Source organism: Melanotaenia boesemani, chromosome 8 (assembly GCF_017639745.1).
Source record: "Melanotaenia boesemani isolate fMelBoe1 chromosome 8, fMelBoe1.pri, whole genome shotgun sequence".
NCBI lineage: Eukaryota > Metazoa > Chordata > Actinopteri > Atheriniformes > Melanotaeniidae > Melanotaenia > Melanotaenia boesemani.
Window position 1 is genome coordinate 37,113,214 of NC_055689.1, and position 23,741 is coordinate 37,136,954.

The 23,741-nt window shown below is 47.0% G+C and overlaps 1 protein-coding gene across 1 annotated transcript; it reads right to left on the reverse strand.

Annotated features, from left to right (window-relative positions):
• Positions 1-282: 282 nt before the first annotated feature.
• On the reverse strand, positions 283-23,664 carry mfn1a (mitofusin 1a). The gene is given in 19 exon segments (XM_041992649.1): positions 283-990; positions 1,178-1,312; positions 1,415-1,611; positions 2,845-2,949; positions 2,951-3,255; positions 3,337-3,439; positions 3,592-3,696; positions 8,518-8,644; positions 8,715-8,836; positions 9,021-9,088; positions 14,028-14,181; positions 14,265-14,372; positions 14,446-14,554; positions 15,958-16,082; positions 16,172-16,334; positions 21,271-21,406; positions 21,612-21,731; positions 21,833-21,901; positions 23,599-23,664. Coding segments are annotated over 17 exon segments (2,244 nt in total). The 5' UTR covers positions 21,727-21,731; positions 21,833-21,901; positions 23,599-23,664; the 3' UTR covers positions 283-923.
• Positions 23,665-23,741: the final 77 nt, after the last annotated feature.

Below are 23,741 nucleotides of genomic sequence, written 5' to 3' on the forward strand. Positions count from 1 at the left end.
TTCAGGACCAGGTCCAGGTCCAGGTCCAGTTTAGGGCATAGGGTCAAGCCTAGTCCAGGTTCAGGTCCAGGTCCAGCTCCAGATCCAGGTCCAGCAACAATAGGTAAATTCAGCAATCTAACAATAATATTCATACTTAAATTATCAAGAGACGCTTCATATCCCAAAGGCTCCGCTTAGCAAATATGATTTCTTGGACCCAACATGGCAGCCGGACCTTCGTCCCGTCATGATGCCGGACAAGTTAAAAACTAAAAACACACCACACACAAAAAACAACATTCTTAAATCCCATAAAGTGTACAGGACTTTTTATTAAAGGAAACAAGAAGTAATCACAAACTAGTTAAATCCTGATCGGGTCAGACACGATGTTTTCTCCTGCATGAAATGTTGCGATTAATTGCAATTAATCACATTGTTACTTGCAAAATGTCCTTTTCCATTAAAAGAAGGCCTACTGCTATATGAAGAAAAGGCAGGACATTTTAAACTGTTTCATTCTAGTTTCTTTTTTTAATTTAGAAAGGTTGCCAACTTTTCTGTAAATGGGGTTTGTAAACTCCACAGTTTGGCCTCTCTGCAGACGTTTGACCTTCTTGGTGGCAAACAACGGACTGATGGTAGACGTTCAAACATGGGAGCAAACTGTGAACCTATCACCGCAAATCAGCAAGGAAACATCTCAAACAAGAAGTCTCTTATTTGCTTTGTTCTGATCAGCTTATCATCTGAGATCACCTGATTCTGGTCAGTGTGATCCACCATCTTCTGTTGTCATGGAAACACTGCAGTAGACCAATCATGAACCGTTACCATGGAAAACATCTCACTGACGTCTACAGGATGACAGGAAGTCAAACATGTGGACAGAGTTGGAATATCTCCCAAACATGCCTGAATGCAGCAGCAATTCTTCTTCTTCAGTTTCCCTGCAGGTACTGAGCAGAAAAGGCCTCCAGGTGAGTCTCCAGCTCCGTCGCTCGGTTCCTGCAAACATGAAGCTTCAGTCTGTTAAAATGTCCAGCAGGCAACCAGCCATCCAAAACTCAGAACCTGAGAGACTGAATGAAGCAGCACCCGGATACAAATCCCTGACCAGGACACCTCCCCTACAGCTGCATGATCTTCACCTGGCAGACAGTCCCACCCCCCCTCAGTGGGCCTTAAGTCTCACCTGAAAGCCTTAGATCTCCTCTGGATGTTCTCCAGCCTCTGGATACTGAAGCTTAGCTGTCGGATGTTTCCTTCCAACTCCGCATCGCTCAGGTCGACTCTCTGAGTCAGGCGGCTGAACGTTGATGACAACTCCCTAAAACACAAAAACAGAGAAACAAAAATCAACAACACTGATGTTTTAGTCTCAGGCCATCGTTAGGTGTCAGCTGGTGTGTGTCTGTAGGGGCGGGCTTACTTGTACACCTGTTGGCTGCAAGAGGAGCTGGTGACAGGTATGACAGTTTTTAATCGATGAGTGGCGTGCTGTACAAACTGCTGCTTCAGAGCACGCTCTCTGCTAGCATCAGTCCAGGTGAGTTTTTCATACAGGTAGAGGAGACCGTACAGGGAGATGGAGAGCGCAATGATTCGCCAGCCCACTGAACGATATACCTGCAGCAAAAGCATACACCTGAGATACACCTTAAAAAATCCTGAATTTCACCTGAAAAACACCTGAAACACATCTGACACACACCTGAAACACATCTAAGATACACCCGAGATACACCTTAGGAACACCTGAGATACAGCTGAGACCCACCTGAAACTTACCTAAGTTACCTAACTACACCTGAAACACACTTGAGATACACCTGACATACACCTGAGATATACCTGAAACACACCTGACATACATCTGAAATACACCTGAGTTAAATCTGAAACCCATCTGGGTTACACTTGGGATACACCTGAAAAATACCTGAAATACAACTGAAACCCATCTGAGAAACAATTGGGATACACCTTAGAAACATCTGAGATACACCTGAAAAACACCTGAACCACATCTAAGATACACCTGAAACATACTTGAGATACACCTGAAACACATCTAAAAACACATGAGATATACCTGAAAAACACCTAAGATCCACCTGCGACACACTTGAAACAGACCCAAGACTCCTGAAAAACACGAGATACAACTGAGATACACCTGAAACACACCTGACCCACATCTGAAATACACCTCAGTTACATCTGAAACCCATCTGAGATACACTTGAGATACACCTTAGAAACACCTGAGATACAACTTAGACAAACCTGAAACACACCTGAGATACACCTGAAAAATACCTGACATACACCTGAAAAACACCTGAGATGCACTTGAGACACACCTGAAACAGACCCGAGACGTCTGAAAAATAAAGGAGATACAACTGAGATACACCTGAGAAACACGTGAAATACACCTGAAAAACAATTGAAAAACAGCTGAGATACATCTCATACACACCTGAAACAGCTGAGGTACAGCTGAGATACACCTGAAACAGACCCAAAACACCTGAAATACAACCGAATCAGAGACATAAAGGTTGTCTTACATATTTGGTGTACTTTTCTTATTTATGGACATGAGTAGGGACACCTGTCCAGGTGTTGTTACTGTTGTGTCTCACTGTTGGAAGTGTTTGTAGAGCAGCTGAACAGCTTCATATCAGCAGTTTCTATCCACTGCAAAAAGTAATCCAGACTTGATTTGGTTCCAACCTCAAATTCATAAGAAGTCATCTTAATTAAGTCCAACGAGCTGTTAATTAGCAGCTTGACGTCCATGGCTTTTAACAACTATGTCTTTTTTCCTGTTTGCTGTCAATCTGTAGGACATACCACTCCACCAATAACCAGCACCGTCATGGATGCCCTGGAGGTGACAGAGACCAGGCCCGTTGCTATGGAAACTACCATCTCATCCTTAAAGGAGGAGCCTTCCTGCAGAGAGAGGGGTGTTGTCAGGGCTCTTGAGTTACTCTGAAGGCGGCTGAAAGTTCAGGATTGTGAGGTCTAAATGTGAGCTCACCTGCGACCTGTGCTCCGGGCCACTCAGCGCCCGCCTGGCGTTGGCAGCTCCGATGAAGCGGGAAACAAGGGCGGTCCAGCCCAGAGAAAACTGGAAGTCAATATTTTCCTTGAAGTCAGCGCAGAGGGCAGTGAGGCCAAGGTCATAGGTCATGTCGAAGGAGGACGACGGAGCTGAGAGTGTCTCCTGGACGGATAGAGACAGCAGAGGACGAACGCTGTCTGCAGGCAGACAAATATTACAGAATCACAGAGCAGATATATCTCTCCATGTTACAGATGAAAAGGCAGATAAAACAGTACCAAACATGTGTCTCTGGGCTTCTCTCATGTCTTTGAAGATGCTGACAGAGCAGCGGTGAGCCAAACAGCCGACCAGCCTCTCCTCCACATGCTGCTGCAACTTCTACAGAGAGAAAAAAATCAGCTGGGACTGATGCTGAGAACTGAGACTGATGCTGGGACTGAAGCTGGGGCTGATGCTGGGAGCTGAGACTTCATCTTCACCTTCATCACAACCAGCTGACAGGATTAAATCTGAACGTGTGTTAGACTTACAGTTTTGTAGAGCTGCAGAGTTTCTGGCGTCGGGTTGAAATCGGCTCGGAACTCCTCCACCAGAACAGGAAGGGAACGGATCTGATCCGAAAGAGCCGAGGCCACCTGGTCACAGAGACAACAACCTGCTGTTACCATGGAAACACTAAGCTGTGTCTATAATCACAACCAGATTCCTGTGTCTGGTCAGCAATCCACAAGAACAGGAGAACACAAAGTTACTCCACAATAACTATGAGAGATAAATTAATAGTTTTCTGAAAAGTCACACAGTGATTCTATTCTATTCTATTCTATTCTATTCTATTCTATTCTATTCTACAGTCATTTAGCAGAGTCTTTTATCCAAAGCGACTTACATTTGAGAGTAAGAACAACACAAGCATGAACTCAAACAAGATGGACGTCATAATTAAGTGGTCGTCAGACTGCTTTGAGTCCAGTTGGACCAGGTGCTGTCATGTAGTGCTAGTGCAGTGCATATAATTTTTTTTTTTTTTTTTTAAGTCATTTTGTTTAAATACAAGATCACAATTTCATCACATAATATTATCTTGGGCATAAGTACAGCAGCTTCTTCAGTACTTGGTTGAGCCAAAGATCTGCACAAATCTTTCTAACTCATTCTGAGTAGAAGAGTTAAGCTAAGTGTGGAAATGCTCCTTAAACAACTGAGTCTTTAGCTTGCTTTTAAAAGTGGATAAGGACTCTGCGGATCGGACGGAGTTTGGTAGATGGTTCCACCACCGGGGAACAACAGAGGAGAAGAGTCTAGCTACTGATTTTGCGCCACGTTGTGGTGGGAGCACTAGGCGTCTTTCACTGGCAGAGCGTAACTGTGGAGAGGGAGTGTAGCTCTGGATTAAGGAGTGGAGGTAGACCGGAGCCGTTTGGGTTATTGTTTTGTAAGCCAGAAACAGAGCTTTGAATCTGATGCTCTGCAACTGGAAGCCAGTGGAGAGCGATTAGCAGCGGAGTGACATGAGCTCTTTTGGGCTGGTTGAAGACCAGACGTGCTGCTGCGTTCTGGATCATCTGCAGAGGTTTAACTGAGCATGCAGGCAGGCCAGCCAGTAAGGAGTTGCAGTAGTCAATGCGTGAAATGACCAGAGCCTGGACCAGGAGCTGGGTCGTGTGTTCAGTCAGGTAGGGTCTGATCCTCCTGATGTTGTAGAGAGCAAATCGGCAAGATCCAGCAACCGAGGCAACATGGTCCTTAAAGGTCAGCTGGTTGTCTACCATGACACCAAGATTCCTGCTAGAAGACATAGGTACAAGCGTGATGGAGTCAAGCTGCATGCTTATCTGTGGCGGTAAGGAAGGACTGGCTGGAAAGACAATAAGCTCGGTCTTGGACAGATTTAGCTGAAGGTGGCGATCCTTCATCCATGCGGAGATATCAGCAACATGCTGATATTCACATTGAGACGTTGTGTCGTCAGGTGGGAAAGAAAGGAAAAGCTGAGTGTCATCTGCATAGCAGTGGTAGGAGAAACCATGAGAGCTAATGACTGCACTGAGTGAGGACGTGTATAGAGAAAAGAGAAGAGGGCCAAGCACCGAGCCCTGAGGCACCCCTGTTGTCAGTCTATGTGATCTGGACACTCCCCCTCGCCAAGATACTTTGAAGGATCTTCCTGTGAGGTAGGACGTAAACCACGAGAGGACAGATCCTGAGATGCCAAGCTCTGAGAGTGTGGAGAACAGTATATGATGGTTGACCGTGTCAAAGGCAGCCGACAGGTCCAGCAGTATAAGGACTGAGGATTGACCAGCGGATCTGGCAACCCGTAGGGAATCAGTAACTGACAGGAGAGCAGGTTCAGTAGAGTGACCTTGCCTATAGCCAGACTGATATGGATCTAACAGGTTGTTGTCTTGGAGGAACTGTGAGACCTGACTGAAGACGGCACGCTCTAGCAGTTTAGACATGAATGGAAACAGTGAAACCGGCCGGTAGTTTTCAACCTGGGCTGGGTTGAGTGTGGGTTTCTTCAGCAGCGGGGGAACCCAAGCTTGCTTGAAGGCAGAAGGAAAGACACCGGATTTAAGAGAGGAGGTGATAATATGGGTTACTGCAGGTTTGATTGTAGGTAAAATGCTCTGCAGGATGTCAGAGGGAACAGGATCAAGAGGACAGGTTGTGGGTTTTGAGTTGACTAGAAGTTTAGAGACTTGGTCCTCATTTAGAGAGCGGAAGGAGCAGAGTGAGGCACCAGTAGGTTTGGTAAGGCTGAGTTGGTCAGGCTCAGTGGTGACATTTAGAAGATCTGCCATTCATCAAAGACTTTCTGCAGACTGTGATCGTTTCTGGTGAAGAAAAAATCCGTTGCACTGCAGAAACTGTTGACAGTGTGATGTGAAAAATCTTTAAGAGGTAAAAAGTTCTCAGCACATCAGTGACATTTTCAGGATTCAGGAAATTTATTTGCCATTTGTGCATACACATTAGAACTCTTGATCCGACCCCATACATCACCGGACCCTGATCTAAAAGTTCTGAATCTGAAGTCTGAAGTTATATCTGTGAATGAAAGTCTGTATCGGTGGACTTGACGGAGGTTTCCACAGTAGTCCTTGTTCATGCGGTTCTACAAGCTCTTGATGAATGAGGACACTGGATGCAGGTCCATCTGAGGGATCAGACAACTGAACTGAAACATTTCTCACATACACACGTGGACAAAACTGTTGGTTCCCTTCGGTTAATGAAAACAAACTCACAAAGGTCACAGAAATAACTTGAATCTGCCACAAGTAAAAATAAATAAAAATTCTATTAAATTTAACCAATGAAAGTCAGACGCTGCTTTTCAACCATGTTTCAACAGAATTATTTAAAAAAATAAACTCATGAAACAGGTCTGGACTAAAATGATGGTCCCCCTAGAAAAAACTGAAAATAATGTGACCAAAGGGACGTGTTAATCCAAGGTGTGTCCACTAATTGGCATCACAGGTGTCTACAAGCTTGTAACCAGTCAGTGGGTCTATATATAGGCTACAGGTAGTCACTGTGCTGTTTGGTGACATGGTGTGTACCACACTCAATATGGACCAGAGGAAGCAAAGGAAAGAGTTGTCTCAGGAGATTAGAAAGAAAATTATAGACCAGCATGTTAAAGGTAAAGGCTATAAGACCATCTCCAAGCAGCTGGATGTTCCTGTGGCTACAGCTGCTCATATTATTCAGAAATGTAAGATCCATGGGACTGTAGCCAACCTCCCTGGACGTGGCCGCAGGAGGAAAACTGATGACAAACCAAAGAGACGGATAATACGAACGGTAACAAAAGAGCCCAGAAAAACTTCTAAAGAGGTTAAAGGTGAACTTCAAGCTGAAGGAACATCAGTATCAGATCGCACCATCCGTCCTTGTTTGAGCCAAAGTGGACTTAATGGGAGACGACCAAGGAGGAACCATTGTTAAAAACAAACCATAAAAAAGACAAACTACATGCTGACAAGCCACAAAGCTTCTGGGAGAAAGTCCTATGGACAGATGAGACACAAATGGAACTTTTTACCAAGACACTTCAGCTCTATGTTTCCAGACGGAGAAATGAAGCATATGAAGAAAAGAACACCGTTCCTACTGTGGAACATGGAGGAGGCTCTGTTATGTTCTGGCTGCTTTGCTGCATCTGGTACAGGGTGTCTTGAATCTGTGCAGGTACAATGAAATCTCAAGACTATCAAGGATTCTAGAGAGAAATGTGCTGCCAGTGTCAGAAAGCTTGGTCTCAGTTGCAGGTCATGGGTCTTACAACAGGACAAAGACCCAAAACACAGCTAAAAACACCAAGAATGGCTAAGAGGAAAACATGGACTATTCTAAAGTGGCTTCTATGAGCCCTGACCTAAATCCTACTGAGCATCTTTGGAAGGAGCTGAAACATGGCATCTGGAAAAGGCTCCTTCAAACCTGAGACAACTGGAGCAGTTTGCTTATGAGGAGTGGATCAAAATACCTGCTGAGAGGTGCAGACGTCTCATTAACAGTTACAGGAATCGTTGGATTGCAGTGGTTTCCTCAAAAGGTTGTTCAACTACATATTAAGTTAAGGGAACCATCGTTTATGTCCAGGCCTGTTTCATGAGTTTATTTTTTAAATAATTCTGTTGAAACATGGTTGAAAAGCAACGTCTGACTTTCATTGGTTAAATTTCATAGAATTTTTTATTTATTATTACTTTATTCAGATTCAAGTTATTTCTGTGGCCTTTGTGAGTTTTTCTTTCATTAACCGAAGGGAACCAACAGTTTTGTCCACGTGTGTATTTTGCAGGATTAGGTCCAGATGAGACTTGCGCCCTTCCTATACACACTGAAATTCCTCCAAGTTGATTGAATAGCTAAACAATATTCAGACTGTAGAGGAGAAATATGGAAATCATTCAATCTTTAACTTCATTCATTACTTTACATGTTCATCCTGTAAATGTGTTGCAGGAATGTAATGAATGGATGAGAAGACAACCCTCAAGACAGCCTTAGAGTTTAGAAAATGGATGGAAGGATGTCGGTGACGGTAGTATCGTCTACCCATCCATATAGCCCTCAACATGGCCCCTACTCCTCACACACTGAAATAAAAGTACCAGCTTGCTGCTGTAGAATTGAGTCTGGAGTTGGACTGGACATAGATCTCTGATGCACTGGGATTGTTTTCAGTAAAGCTGATCACACTCACTGATCCTCTGAGACTGTGAAGCTGCCAACACATCAACATGAAACACCCTGAGAGGTTTCTAGAGCTGTTTTAGAGACTGCATGAGGCTCTGAATCTTGTGGATGAAACTGGAACAAAAGTATTTCCAGGGTAGAAATGATGATGCCGTCTGGACCAGGTGAGTCCTGGAGTCAGATCTGAACCTGTATAAGTTGGCTTAGCAGTGTAATCCTCTTCAGGGGGATTTGTGTACCTTGGCAGCAACATCATCAGTCAGAGTCCTGATCCTCTCCTTGACACTGTCGGTCAGGCGGTTCATCTGTCCTCGGACGAAGTCCAGCCGGTCCCGCAGCTCCTCACGCTCCTCCAGGCAACAGATCCTGGCAGAGGTCAAATATCAGACCAACACACACTCACAGGAGACTCTCAGAATCAGCTGGTTCTGCTCACTTCCTGTCAGCTGAGGCGATGTTGATGGCGTCCATCACAGCTTTAATGGCCTCAGTAATTTGCCAGGCTCTCACTGTGTGCTGCTCGAACTTGGTCCGGACTGCAGACTGAGAGATGAACTCCTGCAGGGACAAAAGCCAGTTCAACCGAATGGAGACAGACTCACCGAACCAGAGCACAAGACCAAACAACCCGATCTGATTGTGACTGCACCTGCAGACCTTTCAGGTAGAGTGTGAGCTACAGGGGGTAAGTGTTCTGGATCAGAAAACACCAGGATGATGTTGACTTTTTGTTTTGTTGTACCTCAAATGTCCTCTCAAATCTCTGGAACTCCCTCAGCCTCTCGTGGAAACCCTCGGCTAGCGCTCCCCCTGCAGGACAACACAGGATGTTCAGGTTCAGTCCAGACAGATGGTAGAGCAGAGCGGTGAGGTCCTCCATGTGAAACCCAGGTGTATGCACATGATACGAGCATTTCATTCCACATCCATCCTCCAGCGAATCTGACACATGCTGTCAGACTGAACCCTAACCCAAGACTTTGTAGGCAGTGCCTGTGTCTGATGTCTCCTCTGACTGGATAATCTCTACAGACCAGCAGGTCCAGTTAATTTCAGTAACCAAAATTTTTAATACTCCATACATGCTGTCAGAGTTTGAAACAGTTGTAGTAAAATATAAAAAGTTTATTAGTACTGTTGCTGTGGTACGGTGGCCCTGATGGGAAAAACAACATTTCACAAAGACACTATCTTGTTTTTCTTGTTGTGTTTTCTGCAATGTTACGTACTGATACTGTATTAAAGGAACCACAGTTAGTTTATCTCATATTTATACCATGGTCTGGGTGAATACTCGATTCTGATCGGCAATAGGGTGTCCAATTCAAAAGTAATAATGGACACCTATAAGACGTTCCAGTCAAACAGACTTATTGCTGTAAATTATTGCGCTGACTAAACGCTAGTGGTAACCATGGCAACAGAAACTCAGACTCCGGGCTGCAGACACGCCAGATCATGTCTGTGAAGGAGCATCGCTGTGAAAGCAGGTGCAGGCTTATTGGGCTCCGTTAGTCCAGGAGAGACGAGAATGGAGCAACATTTTGTCATTAAACCAGCAGCGGTCAGGGTCCACATACGTTAAACCAGCAGCTGTCAGAGTCCACATACGTTAAAACAAGCAGCGGTCAGAGTCCACAGACGTTAAACCAGCAGTGGTCACGGTTCAAAGAAGGTTAAACCAGCAGCGGTCAGAGTCCACAGACGTTAAACCAGCAGTGGTCACGGTTCAACGAACGTTAAACCAGCAGCGATCAGGGTCCACAAACGTTAAACCAGCAGCGGTCAGGGTCCACAAACGTTAAACCAGCAGCGGTCAGAGTCCACAGACGTTAAACCAGCAGTGGTCACGGTTCAACAAAGGTTAAACCAGCAGCGGTCAGAGTCCACAGACGTTAAACCAGCAGTGGTCACGGTTCAACGAACGTTAAACCAGCAGCGGTCAGGGTCCACAGACTTTAAACCAGCAGCGGTCAGAGTCCACAAACGTTAAACCAGCAGCGGTCAGGGTCCACAAACGTTAAACCAGCAGCTGTCAGAGTCCACAGATGTTAAACCATCAGGGGTCAGAGTCCACAAACATTAAACCATCAGCGGTCAGGGTCCACAAACGTTAAACCAGCAGCGGTCAGGGTCCACAGACGTTAAACCAGCAGTGGTCACGGTTCAACAAAGGTTAAACCAGCAGCGGTCAGAGTCCACAAACGATAAACCAGCAGTGGTCACGGTTCAACGAACGTTAAACCAGCAGCGGTCAGGGTCCACAGACTTTAAACCAGCAGCGGTCAGAGTCCACAAACGTTAAACCAGCAGCGGTCAGGGTCCACAAACGTTAAACCAGCAGCGGTCAGAGTCCACAGATGTTAAACCATCAGGGGTCAGAGTCCACAAACATTAAACCATCAGCGGTCAGGGTCCACAGACGTTAAACCAGCAGCGGTCAGAGTCCACAGACGTTAAACCATCAGCGGTCAGGGTCCACAGACGTTAAACCAGCAGCGGTCAGGGTCCACAAATGTTAAACCAGCAGCGGTCAGAGTCCACAGACGTTAAACCAGCAGCGGTCAGAGTCCACAGAAGTTAAACCAGCAGCGGTCAGAGTCCACAAACGTTAAACCAGCAGCGGTCAGAGTCCACAGACGTTAAATCTCCATCCTTCAAACGCCGCTATGGACATGCCAGTATCTTTATGAAATGTCACGATCAAAGACAATGTTACATTTAATTTTAAAAAGGTCGCTGCCTGTCTTTCTGTCTTGATTACCTTACCTACATACTTGATACAGAGTGAATGGTGGATATCATTATAAAAACGATTTAGGATAGACTTACTTGCTTGGAACAAATGTAATGATGATGTTTGGGCCAAATGAATACTGTGTTTGTCCTTATAAACTTATGAAATTACAATCAAATTAATTTATTAAGTGAGACTAAGGAAAAACTGTTGCTGCGTGGCATTTGTTGATTAATGTAGAGTTTGTTTACACTCTATTTTATGCTAATGTAAATTAGCGCATGAAATTAGCAATAGCATTGCAAAGCATAGCAATCCATCCATTTTCTGCCACTTATCTGGGGTTGGGTTGCAGGGGCAGCTATCTAAACAAGGAAACCCAGACTTCCCTCTCCCCTGTCACGTTCACCAGCTCGTCCGGGGACATCCCGAGGCCTTCCTAGGCCAGCTGTGAGATGTAGTCGTTTCAGCGTGTCCTGGGTCTTCCCCGGGGCCTCCTCCTGGTGGGACGTGCCCAGAACACCCCACCAGGAAGGCGTCCAGGAGGCATCCTGACCAGACGCCTGAGCCACCTCATCTGGCTCCTCTCGATGTGGAGGAGCAGCGGCTCTACTCTGAGCCCCTCCCGGATCACCGAGCTTCTCACCTTATCTCTAAGAGAGAGCCCGGCCACCCTGCGGAGAAAACTAATTTTGGCCACTTGTATTCATGATCTTGTTTTTTCGGTCACTGCCCACAGCTCATGAATACAGGTGAGAGTAGGAATGTAGATCAACCAGTAAATCGAGAGCTTTGCCTTTAGGTTCATGTTCTTCTTCACCATGACAGACTCAGTGTCCCCCGCCTCACCCGGTACATGGTTGAAGCTCTGCCGGAGATGGGAGTTGAAACTTTTTCTTCCCAGCAGACCCTCACAACACGCTTGGGTCTGCCAGGCCTGACCAGCATCCTCCCCCACCATCTGAGCCAACTCACCACCAGGTGGTGATCAGTTGACAGCTCTGCCCCTCTCCTCTCCGGAGTGTCCAGAACATGCGGCCGCAAATACAAAGTCAATCATCGAACTGCAGCCTAGAGTGTCCTGGTGCCAAGTGCACATGTAGACACTCTTATGTCTGAACAAGGTGTTCGTTATGGACAATCCATGATGAGCACAGAAGTCCAACAACAAAACACCACTCGAATTTAGATCAGGAGGACCATTCCTCCCAATCAAGCCCCTCCAGGTCTCGCTGTCATTGCCCACGTGAGCATTGAAATCCCCCAGCAGAACGAGGGAGTCCCCGGAAGAAGTGCCATCCAACTCCAAAAAGTGTGGGTACTCTGAACTGCTGTTTGGTGCATAAGCACAAACAACCGTCAGGACCCGTCCCCCCACCTGAGGGCAGAAGGAGGCTACCCTTTCGTCCAACGGGGTAAACCCCAACGCACAAGTGCTAAGGTGGTGGGCAATGAGCATGCCCACACCTGCTTGGCACCTCTCACTGGTAGCAACTCCAGAATGGAAGAGGGTCCAGCCCCTCTTGAGGACAGTGGTCCAGGCTGTGCATCAAGGTGAGTCCAACTATATCTAGCTGGAACCACTCCACCTTGCCCACTAGCTCAGGCTCCTTCCCCACCAGGGACGTGATGTTCCATGTTCCTAGAGCTAGCTTTTGCAGCCGAGGATCAGACCATCAGCTTCCCCACCTTCGGCTGCCACCCAGCTCACACTGCACCCAACCCCTATGGCCCCTCCTGCAGGTGGTGAGCCCATGGGACGGGGGGCCCATGTCACCCTTTCAAGCTGAACCTGATTGGGCCCCATGGGCAAAGGCCTGGCCACCAGGCACTCGCCTCCGTGCCCCACCTCCAGACCTGGCTTCAGAGGGGGGCCTCGGTGACTCCCGTCTGGGCAAGGGAAACCTGGATTCACTGATTTGACTCATTGTATGGGTCTACTGAGCTGTGCATTGTTTGGTCCCTTCCCTAGAGACCTGTTTGCCATGGGTGACCCTACTAGGGACATAAAGCCCCCAACAACATAGTTCCTTGGATTATTGGGAAGCTCAAATCCCTCCACTGTGTAAAGGTGGCTGCTCAGGGAGGAGAACTTTCCCTCCTGATAAATCTTATAGTAGGTCTGGCTTGATGATCCTTATCTATTCCATTAATCCTGCTGGTGTAACCCGAGGCTGCTGGGGAACGTCCCATGATGCACTGGGCTTGTTTTCTGCTTCCTTTACTCTCCATGTAGAAATGTCTGACACTGTTCTTGTGATTTCTGGTTCTGATATAGGTTTTCATCCTCGATTCTGGTTCGGATGGAGGTTTTGCTTCCCGGTTCTGGTTCTGATGGAGGTTTTCCTGTCTGTTGTGTCATATAGCTCAGGATGGAGCATTGAATCACAGGCTTATTTCTATGAAACGAAATTATAAAACTAATGAATTTGGGACATTTAGGCTGAATTGGAAAGTAAAATATCAAACTGGTGTTAAATTAATTTATTTTCTGTTTACATTACTCTGGGATGACATGATATAAATCAGTGCTGCATAAATAAACTGAGCTGACTTGAATCTAAATGATAACTTGTGGTAAAAATCAAATGATCATTTCATGAGAAGGTGACGCCGTTTAAGAGGAAGTCTGTTGGAGCTTCACCTAGTGGTCATGATTGGTACTGAACTTCCAGGCCAATTAGCTGCTTTCACTGATTCATATCACATGCACATTCCTGGTTACCTTCAGAACAGATCTTTAAACATCAGAGATCTGGACACGAAGGAGTAGCTGAAGTGAATACAGCGTACAGAACACCCTGAAACATGAAGTTCCGGTTAATTATGACTTTCCTCAAAGAAATTCATTTTTTAAAGAGTTAATGAAGTTTTAGTTTAATGAGTTAATGTGAGGAAAGACACATTTCTGTGTTGGATTCTATCAGAGACAAACATCTGGAATGTTTTCTGTCCTCCATGCAGTGAAAGGAGATTCCTCCGGCTGTCCCTCACCTGTCTCACCTGTCTCACCTGTCTCGGGCATGCCCTGCGCTCGCTGCATCCTGGAACTCAGAACCTCTTTGGCCGAGATGAAGAAGATCCTTCCTGCAGCCTCATCCAGCCCGACCACCCTCAGCTCCTCCGCCAGGAAGCTCACGCAGCGGTCCAGGTGCTGCTTATGTACCTGCACGGCAGGGGGATCAGTTCTGTTTGCATGTCAGCTGACCATGTTGATTCCATCTGTCAACCAATAAGAAAGCAACACACCTCCTCGATGTAGTCTGGCTCCGTCACCGAGGCGTCCCAGCGGTTGTGGAGAATGAAGATGTTTGGTTTGGAAATTCTCTCACTGACTTTGTGGAAGAAAAGTTTTTCCTGCAGGAAGAATAAAACCATTCCCTGCACATGCTCACACATGCAGAGAAAGTGAGACTAGATGTTTCCTCACCGTGTTCATCAACGTTGACTCAGCGTTTCCCACCAGAACAAAGACGTCTGCATCCAAACAGAACTTATCGATCCAGATGTCCAACTCCAGGGTGACGTCCGTCCCTGGACTAGACACACGTCAGAGGTCTGCGGTAAGGGGTCAGGAGTGAGGGGTCAGAGGTCAGGAGTCAGGGGTCATAGGTTAGGAGTCACAGTTTAGAGATCAGCAGTTGAGAGGTCAGAGGTCAGAGGTCATGAGTCAGAGGTCAGGGGTCAGCAGTGTGGAGTCAGAGGTCAGGAGTAAGGGTCATAAGTTTGGAGTCAGAGTTCAGAGATCAGCAGTTGAGAGGTCAGAGGTCATGAGTCAGAGGTCAGGGGTCAGCAGTGAGGAGTCAGAGATCAGGAGTAAGGGTCATAAGTAAGGAGTCAGAGGTCAGGGATCAGCAGTTGAGAGGTCAGAGGTCAGAGGTCATGAGTCAGAGGTCAGGGGTCAGCAGGGATGAGTCAGAGGTCAGGAGTAAGGGTCATAAGTTAGGAGTCAGAGTTCAGAGAGCAGCAGTTGAGAGGTCATAGGTCAGAGGTCATGAGTCAGAGGTCAGGGGTCAGCAGTGAGGAGTCAGAGGTCAGGAGTAAGGGTCATAAGTTTGGAGTCAGAGTTCAGAGAGCAGCAGTTGAGAGGTCATAGGTCAGAGGTCATGAGTCAGAGGTCAGGGGTCAGCAGTGAGGAGTCAGAGGTCAGGAGTAAGGGTCATAAGTTAGGAGTCAGAGGTCAGGGATCAGCAGTGAGGGGTCAGAGGTCATGAGTCAGAGGTCAGGGGTCAGCGGTGAGGAGTCAGAGGTCAGGAGTAAGGGTCATAAGTTAGAAGTCAGAGTTCAGAGATCAGCAGTTGAGAGGTCAGAGGTCATGAGTCAGAGGTCAGGGGTCAGCAGTGTGGAGTCAGAGGTCAGGAGTAAGGGTCATAAGTTAGGAGTCAGAGTTCAGAGATCAGCAGTTGAGAGGTCAGAGGTCAGAGGTCATGAGTCAGAGGTCAAGGGTCAGCAGTGTGGAGTCAGAGGTCAGGAGTAAGGGTCATAAGTTTGGAGTCAGAGTTCAGAGATCAGCAGTTGAGAGGTCAGAGGTCAGAGGTCATGAGTCAGAGGTCAGGGGTCAGCAGTGTGGAGTCAGAGGTCAGGAGTAAGGGTTATAAGTTTGGAGTCAGAGGTCAGTGATCAGCAGTTGAGAGGTCAGAGGTCATGAGTCAGAGGTCAGGGGTCAGCAGTGAGGGGTCAGAGGTCATGAGTCAGAGGTCAGGGGTCAGCAGTGAGGGGTCAGAGGTCATGAGTCAGAGGTTAGGGGTCAGCAGTGAGGGGTCAGGAAGTTGGTCATCCATCCATCCATCATCCATCATCCATCCATCCATCCATCCATCCATCCATCCATCCATCCATCCATCCATCCGTCCATCCTCACTAGTGGCCTTTAACCATCAGACCTGAAGTCACCATCTGCTCCTCCTGTGATTGGCTCTAAAGCAGTCAGGTATGACGTTACCTGTCCATGAGCACCAGGTCGTCTCTCAGCAGAGCACAGCGGCTCTTTGGCCAAAATACTTTGACCAGACTGCCAGAGTCCAGCGTTGGATCCATATGGAGAGCATGAGCCAGCTGGTTTACCGTCTGAGGAGGGAGGAAGGTGGAGTTCAGAGTCAGCAGCTGATTCACAGCTCATTGACACAAAGAACAGAAATTTCAGACATGTCCCGTACGCCGACGCTCCGCCTCTCGTTGGATGTCTCTGTGGTCAGGTACGCCTCGTCTCCGTCCGTTCCCTCCACGCTGAGGAAGCAGTTGGTGGTGTGGCCAATGCCGCTGGGCAGAACCCGGTCTCTCAGCATGGCGTTGATCACCGTGCTCTTCCCGTTACTGGTCCTGATCCACATCAACACAGAAGAGTTTTTAACATGACACTCTATTTCCTAGAACCCTGATCCACAGTCCCGGATCCAGAACCCTGATCCACAGACCCGGATCCACAACACTGATCCACAGACCCGGATCCAAAACCCTGATCCACAGTCCTGGATCCACAACCCTGATCCACAGTCCTGGACTCAGAACCCTGATCCACAGTCCTGGATCCACAACCCTGATCCACAGTCCTGGACTCAGAACCCTGATCCACAGTCCTGGATCCACAACCCTGATCCACAGTCTTGGATCCAGACTCTTGATCAAGAGAAATCATATGGATCAGGTGATGTATTACTTTTCCTCCAGAACTCACCAACATCTCTCCCCCAGACAATCACACTTATTAACACATTCTCATCAATATCTGAATACTCTATTAACTGGTCTAAGACTATTATTATGCCCATTTACTGTGACCTACAAAACATACCCAATACTACAATACAGTCTGGAAACATTAGATATCTAGGCATAAACATTTCCCCCAGGTTATCAGAACTAACAAAGTTAAATTGTGTCCAGCTACTTAAAGCAATAGAGGATGATCTCTCACGGTGGAGGCGCTTACCCATATCACTCATGGGGAGGGTTGCCACAGTTAAAATGATGGTTCTATCTAAAGTAAACTACCTGTTTTCAATGATACCCACTAAACCATCCTCCAGTTGGTTTAAGTCACTGGACTCACATATATCTAAATTTTTATGGAAAAATAAGCCATCACGTATCAGTCTAAAAACTTTACAACAGACTAAAGATAGAGGCGGATTGGAGCTACCCGACTTTAATCATGTTTTCTTAGCTAACAAGCTGCAGTATATCTCCAAATGGCTTAAACCTAGCAGTCTGGATGAACCATGGTTAGATGTAGAGCAAGCATTGTGTGAGGATCTGTTTATCTCTGACCTGCCATTCATCAGCTCAACCATCAAAACACATCAGTGTTTTAAAAGCATCAATATCAGTTCCTCCTTAGTGGCTTGGTGGGATTTTCTAAAAATAACCAAATCCTCACTTTTTCCATGTAAGTTTACACCCCTCTGGAACAACCCTGACATCCTGCAAAACAAAAAGCTGATTAATTTCACTCAATGGAAAAATAAAGGAATAAAACAGAACATATAATAGAAAATAGAAACTTCCTGACGTTTAATATTCTCACTTCACAATATGGAATCAGTAGCAAAACATTTTTAGAATATCACCAGCTTAAATCTATTATATGTAAAAAATATACCATTAATCAATTAAACTTACAGCTACCTATTAGGGTGGCAGAATTCATGAATCTCAATACCCCAAAGCTATTATCAAAAACATATAGACTATTATCCAAACTAGAAGACTCAATCTGTCTTCCAACTTCAAAATGGGAGGGTGACTTATCCAGTAACTTTAATAAAGATAAATGGTCACAAATATGTTTAAACACCTTTAAAATGACTAAAAATTCAAATATGCAACTAATACAATTCAAAATTCTGCAAAGAACTCATTATACAGGACAAAGGATGTTCAGGATGGGTCTGTCACAATCAAACATCTGCACACACTGCAATGAAAACACACCTGACAACTATCTCCATGCCTTGTGGTCCTGCACACCTGTCTGCAGGTTCTGGCTTCAGGTATGTGGCTCCTAGCCCATTGCGGTCACTGCCACTCAATTTTACTTGCAAAAAACACACTCACCACAAACAGTCATGAGCGGGGAGGAGGAGGGTAATGGAGACCTCTCACACCCCTGTTCCCTGGGCCGGGACCTGGGCTGGCTACGCTGATGGGGGGGTTGCTGATCCTGGGGGGTGCCTGGCTGGCCACATCTGGATGGGAGTTGGTGGTGGTGGTGGTGGGGGGGTGGGGGGGGGGGGGTGGTAGGGACCAGACTAGGGGCTCGCTGTCCTCTGGTTCGCTAGGGACGTCTTCCACAAGTCATGGTGGGAAGGAGGAAGAGGTGCTGGGGAATGAGATTGCGAGGTTTGTATGCTGTGTGTGTGTTTATACTCTTTGTGTGTGTGTGTGTGTGTGTGTGTGTGTGTGTGCTAGGGTGAGTGGGAGTGTGTAAGGACATAGGTGTGTATGTGGGGTGGGGAATGATCATGTGCACTTGTGGGGGGGCTGCAGGTGTTGTGTCGTGGGTCTAGGCTCTACCGCTGTTCTCCTCCCCCTCCTCTCATTTCCCGCTAGGAATGTGGGGGTGGGTGCCTTCTGGGGTTGGTAGCGGCTCATTGGCTGCAGTCGCTGCATGACCCGTCCTGGGGGTCGGCTGGCCTGGGGGCAATAGTGGAGACTGGGCTCTGGGCTCCTGGCGCCCTTGACCCTGGGGCTGGAGCATCGACTGTATATAAAAGATGGGTGGAGCCTCATGATGTCACCCATAGGTTTCTGAAGAACAAAAGTTAAGCTCATTGGGCGGTGCCAACCTTTGCCAAATGGGCAAAGTGGGGGAGCTGAGAGGGGGGTTCTGTGAGCGTGGGGGTGGATGAATAAATGAATAAATAAATCAGATTATCAAGAGGAGCCTTATACCATTAAGCTCCTCTTGGCAAAGCACATTTGTTCAGCACAACAAAGCAGCCAGACCATCATTCTGCCGCCACCGTGCCGGACAGGACACGGTAGAAAAACATTAAATAAAAAAAAAAAAAGGACTCTGGATCAGGATATTTGGATCAGGACTTTGGACTGGGATCTTGAATTGGGATCTTAGATTGGGAATCTGGATCAGGACTCTGTATCAGGACCTTGGATCGGGACTTTGGATCGGGACTAGTGAACTAGAGATAGAAATGTTTTCAGTTTGTTTAAATTAATAAAATAAAAATCATCTAATGACTCAACTTCTTTCAATCACAGCAGGTTCTCGTTGCTCCTGTAACTCAAACTTAATGTGTAAAAGAACACTGCTGAATGTTGCTATAGCAACAGAAATGATCTCTGATGGTTCCTGTATAAAACAATTAGAAATCAGTAAAGTCAGAGGTATGAATGTGTTTAGGAGTCTGAAACTGAAGCATCAGAAGTGGAATCGTTTCTGGTCGGTGTTGAGTGTGACGGTTGATTCTGTGGGCTGAAGCTGCAGTTTGTTTCTAAGAAGTTTATCTAAGATCACAGTTTTTTAAATTCTCAGCAGAGAGGACGTCTGGAGTTTATCTGCAGCCCAACACAGAGCTGAAAACATCTCCTCTGAAGCCTGCTGGTCCTTCTCAGGACATTAGACCTCTTTCACCGTTAAACACTGTTTAACACTGTTCTTTGATGTAAGCTTTGATCAAAACTGTCAAAAAAGGATCCAGGTTCTGTGATGGTACCGGCATGGATCCGGGTTCTGTGGTGGTACCGGGATGGATCAGGGTTCTGTGGTGGTACTGGGATGGACCCAAGTTCTGGGATAGTACAGGGTTAGATCTGGGTTCTGTGATGGTACCGGGATGGATCCGGGTTCTGTGATGGTACCGGAATGGATCAGGGTTCTGTGGTGGTACTGGGATGGACCCAAGTTCTGGGATAGTACAGGGTTAGATCTGGGTTCTGTGATGGTACCGGGATGGATCCGGGTTCTGTGATGGTACCGGGATGGATCAGGGTTCTGTGATGGTACAGGGTTAGATCCGGGTTCTGTGATGGTACCGAGATGGATCAGGGTTCTGTGATGGTACCGGGATGGATATGAGTTCTGTGATGGTACTGGGATGGATCGGGGTTCTGTGATGTTATGGGTCGGATCTGGGTTCTGTGATGGTACCGGGATGGATAGGGGTTCTGTGATGGTACGGGGTCGGATCAGGGTTCTGTGATGGTACCGGGATGGATTTGGGTTCTGTGCTGTATAGGGTTAAATCTGGGTTATGTGATGTTACTGGGTCGGATCTGGGTTCTGTGAATATACGGGTTGGATCAGGGTTCTGTGATGGTACCGGGATGGATCCGGGTTCTGTGATGGTACCGGGATGGATCGGGGTTCTGTGATGTTACGGGGTCGGATCTGGGTTCTGTGATGGCACCGGGATGGATAGGGGTTCTGTGATGGTACCGGGATGGATCAGGGTTCTGTGATGGTACCGGGATGGATCGGGGTTCTGTGATGTTACGGGGTTAGATCTGGGTTCTGTGATGGCACTGGGATGGATTCGGGTTCTGTGATGGTACGGGGTCGGATCAGGGTTCTGTGATGGCACCGGGATGGATCGGGGTTCTGTGATGTTACGGGGTCGGATCTGGGTTCTGTGATGGCACCGGGATGGATTTGGGTTCTGTGATTGTACGGGGTTGGATCAGGGTTCTGTGATGGTACCGGGATGGATAGGGGTTCTGTGATGGTACCGGGATGGATCAGGGTTCTGTGATGGTACCGGGATGGATCTGGGTTACGGGGTCGGATCAGGGTTCTGCGATGGTACCAGGATGGATAGGGGTTCTGTGATGGTACCGGGATGGATCAGGGTTCTGTGATGGTACAGGGATGGATCTGGGTTACGGGGTCGGATAAGGGTTCTGAGATGGTACCGGGATAGATAAGGGTTCTGTGATGGTACCGGGAGGGATCAGGGTTCTGTGATGGTACCGGGATGGATCTGGGTTACGGGGTCGGATCAGGGTTCTGCGATGGTACCTGGATAGATAGGGGTTCTGTGATGGTACCGGGATGGATCAGGGTTCTGTGATGGTACCGGGATGGATAGGGGTTCTGTGATGGTACCAGGATGGATCTGGGTTCTGTGATGGTACCGGGATGGATAAGGGTTCTGTGATGGTACCAGGATGGATCCGGGTTGAATGATGGTACGGGGTTGGATCAGGGTTCTGTGATGGTACGGGGTCGGATCGGGCTGATCCAGCAGAAATGTTTTAGATGGTTATATGTGAAGGTCTGACTTCCTGTTTCTACTCTGACCTGCCAAAGAAGGCCACCTTCATGTGTCTCCTGAGCAGAACATCTCTGATGGTGGACAGTATGGTGGCACAGCTCTGCATCTCCAGACTCTGCTCCTCCACGGCCACCTGGCCAAGGTCGTCGCTCCGCCACACCTCTGAAATCACAGTAAACCAGAACCACAAATGAACAGCAGCTGCTGTGGTCAGCGCTTCAGCTGCTCGGATCATGTTCTGATCTTCAGAGGAAACCAACTTCACATTGCCTCGTCTAAAACAAACGAGGTAAATCAGACCTGTCACCATTTCTTCCACTCATATCAGTCAGCTGACTGTGTGTGTCTTTGTGTGTGTGGTTCTGACCATCCACAAAGGCAGAGCCATCCTTCACAAAGTCCAGCAGCTGGTCAAAGATGGAGCTGATTGCTCGCTTGGCTATGACGAAGCGCCGCAGAGGCGACGGGTCCTCTGCATCCATGACACCTACACACACACAAATCATCCAGTCTGAGGACAGACCAGAAACCTGATGGATGTCCATCACTGTAACATTCACACATACACACGCAGCAGCGTGTATTTACCGTGTTCAGAGGACAGCCATGGTTTTCGGGTTCATCACCGTCTAGTCGCAGCCGTTTCCCATCATGCTTCTGGTCAACAGACAAACAACCTATGAACTGATCCTCAGCATGCAAAGCTCAGCTTACACTGTGTGTGTGTGTGTGTGTGTGTGCAGACTGATCCTCTTAGCAGGGCTTAGACCTGCAGCACTTGACTCCACCCACAGGTGTGCGTCTCATTAACAGTATTTATATAAAATCCCTGGAAGGTGAAGACAGTAGTGGTCAAGGGACTGTTTATATATATATATATATATATATATATATATATATATATATATACATATATTTATATACCTCCCCCCAGCCGAAACTCGAACCGGCAACCTTCTTGCTGTGAGGCTGCGGTGCTAACCACCACACCACCGTGATTTTTATATCTGTCTATCCACTTTTTATCAAGGTTTTATGTTTTTCTTTATTTTAAAACCTTAAAATGGAAATAAAATGTGGTTTTTCAAAAGTAACAAATATCCTATGGTGACTCTTAATTAAAATATATATTAAGTTTCCTTTTTGAAAAGTCTGGTAACATTTGCAGCTCTAAAGGAGTTTTATTTAGCTGGCTGAGGGAAAAATGGCTCTTTGGATATATATATATATATATATATATATTTAGGTTTAGGTTTAGGAATTCCACCAGGACATGGTGTGGGACTCTGATGAGGTTCTGGCTCTGGTTAGAAGCAGAGAGGCTGCTCTGCTCGTGTTTCCGTCCTCAGACATGTTGGGCTGATAACTGTGAGGCTCGGGGAGGTTTGGCTCTTTGTGGTGAAAATGGAGGCGGACTGCGGCGGCGTCTCGCCCTGCTCCGGGTCTGATAAGGTGGGTGTGGTCTGCAAGTGGCGGGATGATGAAAGCTGCTGTGTTTGTTGCCATCTGAGTGATGAAACAGCAGCGGCCGTTTCCTCTGAATCTGACCCACACTGATAGACTGCCACCCGTAATATTTCATCACTCCTCTGTCGTCGTGGCAACGCTGACCTGAGACCAGCTCCTGACCAGCTGAAGAAAATATCATGTTCTCGATAAGGATTTCTTTGGTTTGTGGTGTGGACAGAAGTTGAAAACAGCTGGTGATGAGTTCCTCTGGTGGTTCTAGAGTCACATCAGGTCCTAGACTCTTCCTTCACTCAACATTCTGACTATTGTTTGTTCAAATATGACCAAAAAGCACAAAGCTGGATGAGATTTATGATGATTAAGGGGACAGTAAATGTTAAACTACTAGTTCTGATCACGCAGTGGACTTCGAATCCCAACACAAGAAAGGACAATAAAACAATCCACAGCTGCAAACGTAATAATAAACCTAATGCATGAAGTGTAGAAGAAAGTATTCTTAGTATTTTATCATCACGAAAAAAACTGTAGAAATAAATTCTGACAACATGATCACTCAAACCACAGAGGAGTTCTCCATCGACCAAAACCTGCAGAGCCTCCACGTCCAGAGATAAAACCGCCCCCCAACCCCAGACCCATACAGACCCACCAACCCCGGACCCAGACAGATCCCCCAACCCCGGACCCAGACAGACCCACCAGCCCCGGACCCAGACAGATCCCCCAACCCCGGACCCAGACAGACCCCCCAACCCCGGACCCAGACAGACCCACCAACCCCGGACCCAGACAGATCCCCCAACCCCGGACCCAGACAGACCCACCAACCCCGGACCCAGCTGTGAACTGATAAAGGGATGGATCTGTGATCAGACAGTTACCTCTGAAAGACTGGATCTTTTCATGTTTCCAGGTTTGACAGAGTCCGGCTGCCATCCCTGAACATCTACAACATGGAAAACAGGTCAGAAAGGAGGGAATGTTGAGGAAAGATGGAAAATGTCAGAGACGAAGCTGAACGTGA